Here is a 1,195-nt window from a genome sequence, read left to right as displayed (position 1 = left end):
TTCACCCCCGGGGGCCCGGGGACAGCGGCTGCCGCGCCGGGTCAAGGGCACCGGCTGCCCGGGGTGGGGCTGCCAGGGGATGGCCAGGGTGGCTTGGGATGGCTTGGCTTGGCATGGCATGGCATGGCATGGCATGGCACAGCCTGGTGTGTTATGGCACAGCACATCTTGGCATGGCATGTTATGGCTCAGCACGGCCCATCATGGCACAACGTGGCATTAGCACGTCGTGGCATGGGATGGCATGGTATGGCACAGCATGGCATGGCATGGCATCCCAGCTGGGCCGTGGGGGAGTCCCTGCCCCAAGCTGGGCTCTGCTCAACGCCCATGGGGGTTTCAAGTTGCTGCCCCCCAACTCCTAACCCCCCCTCTCTTGTGCTTCTCCGCAGCCGCGTCCCCCCCGAACGTGGTGGACAAGCCCTGCCTGAAGCTGAAAGTTTATGTTCGGCCAACAAGTGAGTGATGGGGAGTGATGGGGCACATGGAGGGGGGCAGTCCTACCCCATGGGGCAAGGGAGGTGCTCCTGGTGACCCCAGATGAGCTGAGGGGGCTGTGGAGGGAGTGGTCCTGCCCCATGGAGTGTGGTGGACGCTCCCAGTGGTTCCCTGGGGGGAGCAATCCTGCCCCATGGGCTGCTGGTGGTCCTGGGTGACCATGGAGGGGGACAGGGTGTCCCATGTCCCACCTTGGGGCCACCCCAATGGGGACGGTGCCTGCAGCCAGTGCTGGGGGGGTCCCAGTGGTGTCTGGGTCCCTCTGGGCACTGCCAGGGACGTTTGCTGCTGAGTTTCAGATAGGAACAAAAAAATTATTAATAATAATAATCCCTGCACAGTGGCTACTTTTCGGAATCAAATAACTCAGCCATTTAAAAAAACAAATTAATAATTTTCTTCTCCTGTTAACGTGTAATTAGCAAATGGCAGCAGCTCTCCCTGGGGAAGGGCTGAGTGCTGGTGAAATGTCACCATTTAAAAGGATGTCTTTCTTTTTTTTTATTTGCATGGCTGTAAAATAAAACCCAATATAATGAAACCATCTGTAAAAAATCATTCTGTTTTGTGCAGGACTAGGGTACAATAGGAGGGGGGTGGAAATCCTCTCCTGAGACCTTTTTCCAGTGTTTCAATGACTGGGATGCTGCTCGGGCAGTGCCTGGGGCAGAGCAGGAGCTGCCCTGGTGTGGCTGGG

General features: G+C 57.2%; 1 protein-coding gene across 1 annotated transcript in view; it reads left to right on the top strand.

The window, feature by feature from the left end:
• The window catches only part of EFNA2 (ephrin-A2), a 30,697-nt gene that overhangs the window by 3,172 nt on the left and 26,330 nt on the right, over positions 1 to 1,195 (top strand). The window contains exon 5 of the mRNA XM_010005331.1: positions 393 to 458. Coding sequence (XP_010003633.1) covers positions 393 to 458 — 66 coding nt within the window. The remainder of the gene's footprint in view (positions 1 to 392; positions 459 to 1,195) is intronic.

The sequence above is a fragment of the Chaetura pelagica genome, unplaced genomic scaffold (assembly GCF_000747805.2).
Source record: "Chaetura pelagica isolate M959 unplaced genomic scaffold, ChaPel_1.0 scaffold899, whole genome shotgun sequence".
Lineage (NCBI taxonomy): Eukaryota > Metazoa > Chordata > Aves > Apodiformes > Apodidae > Chaetura > Chaetura pelagica.
This window is presented reverse-complemented; position numbering and strand designations above follow the sequence as displayed.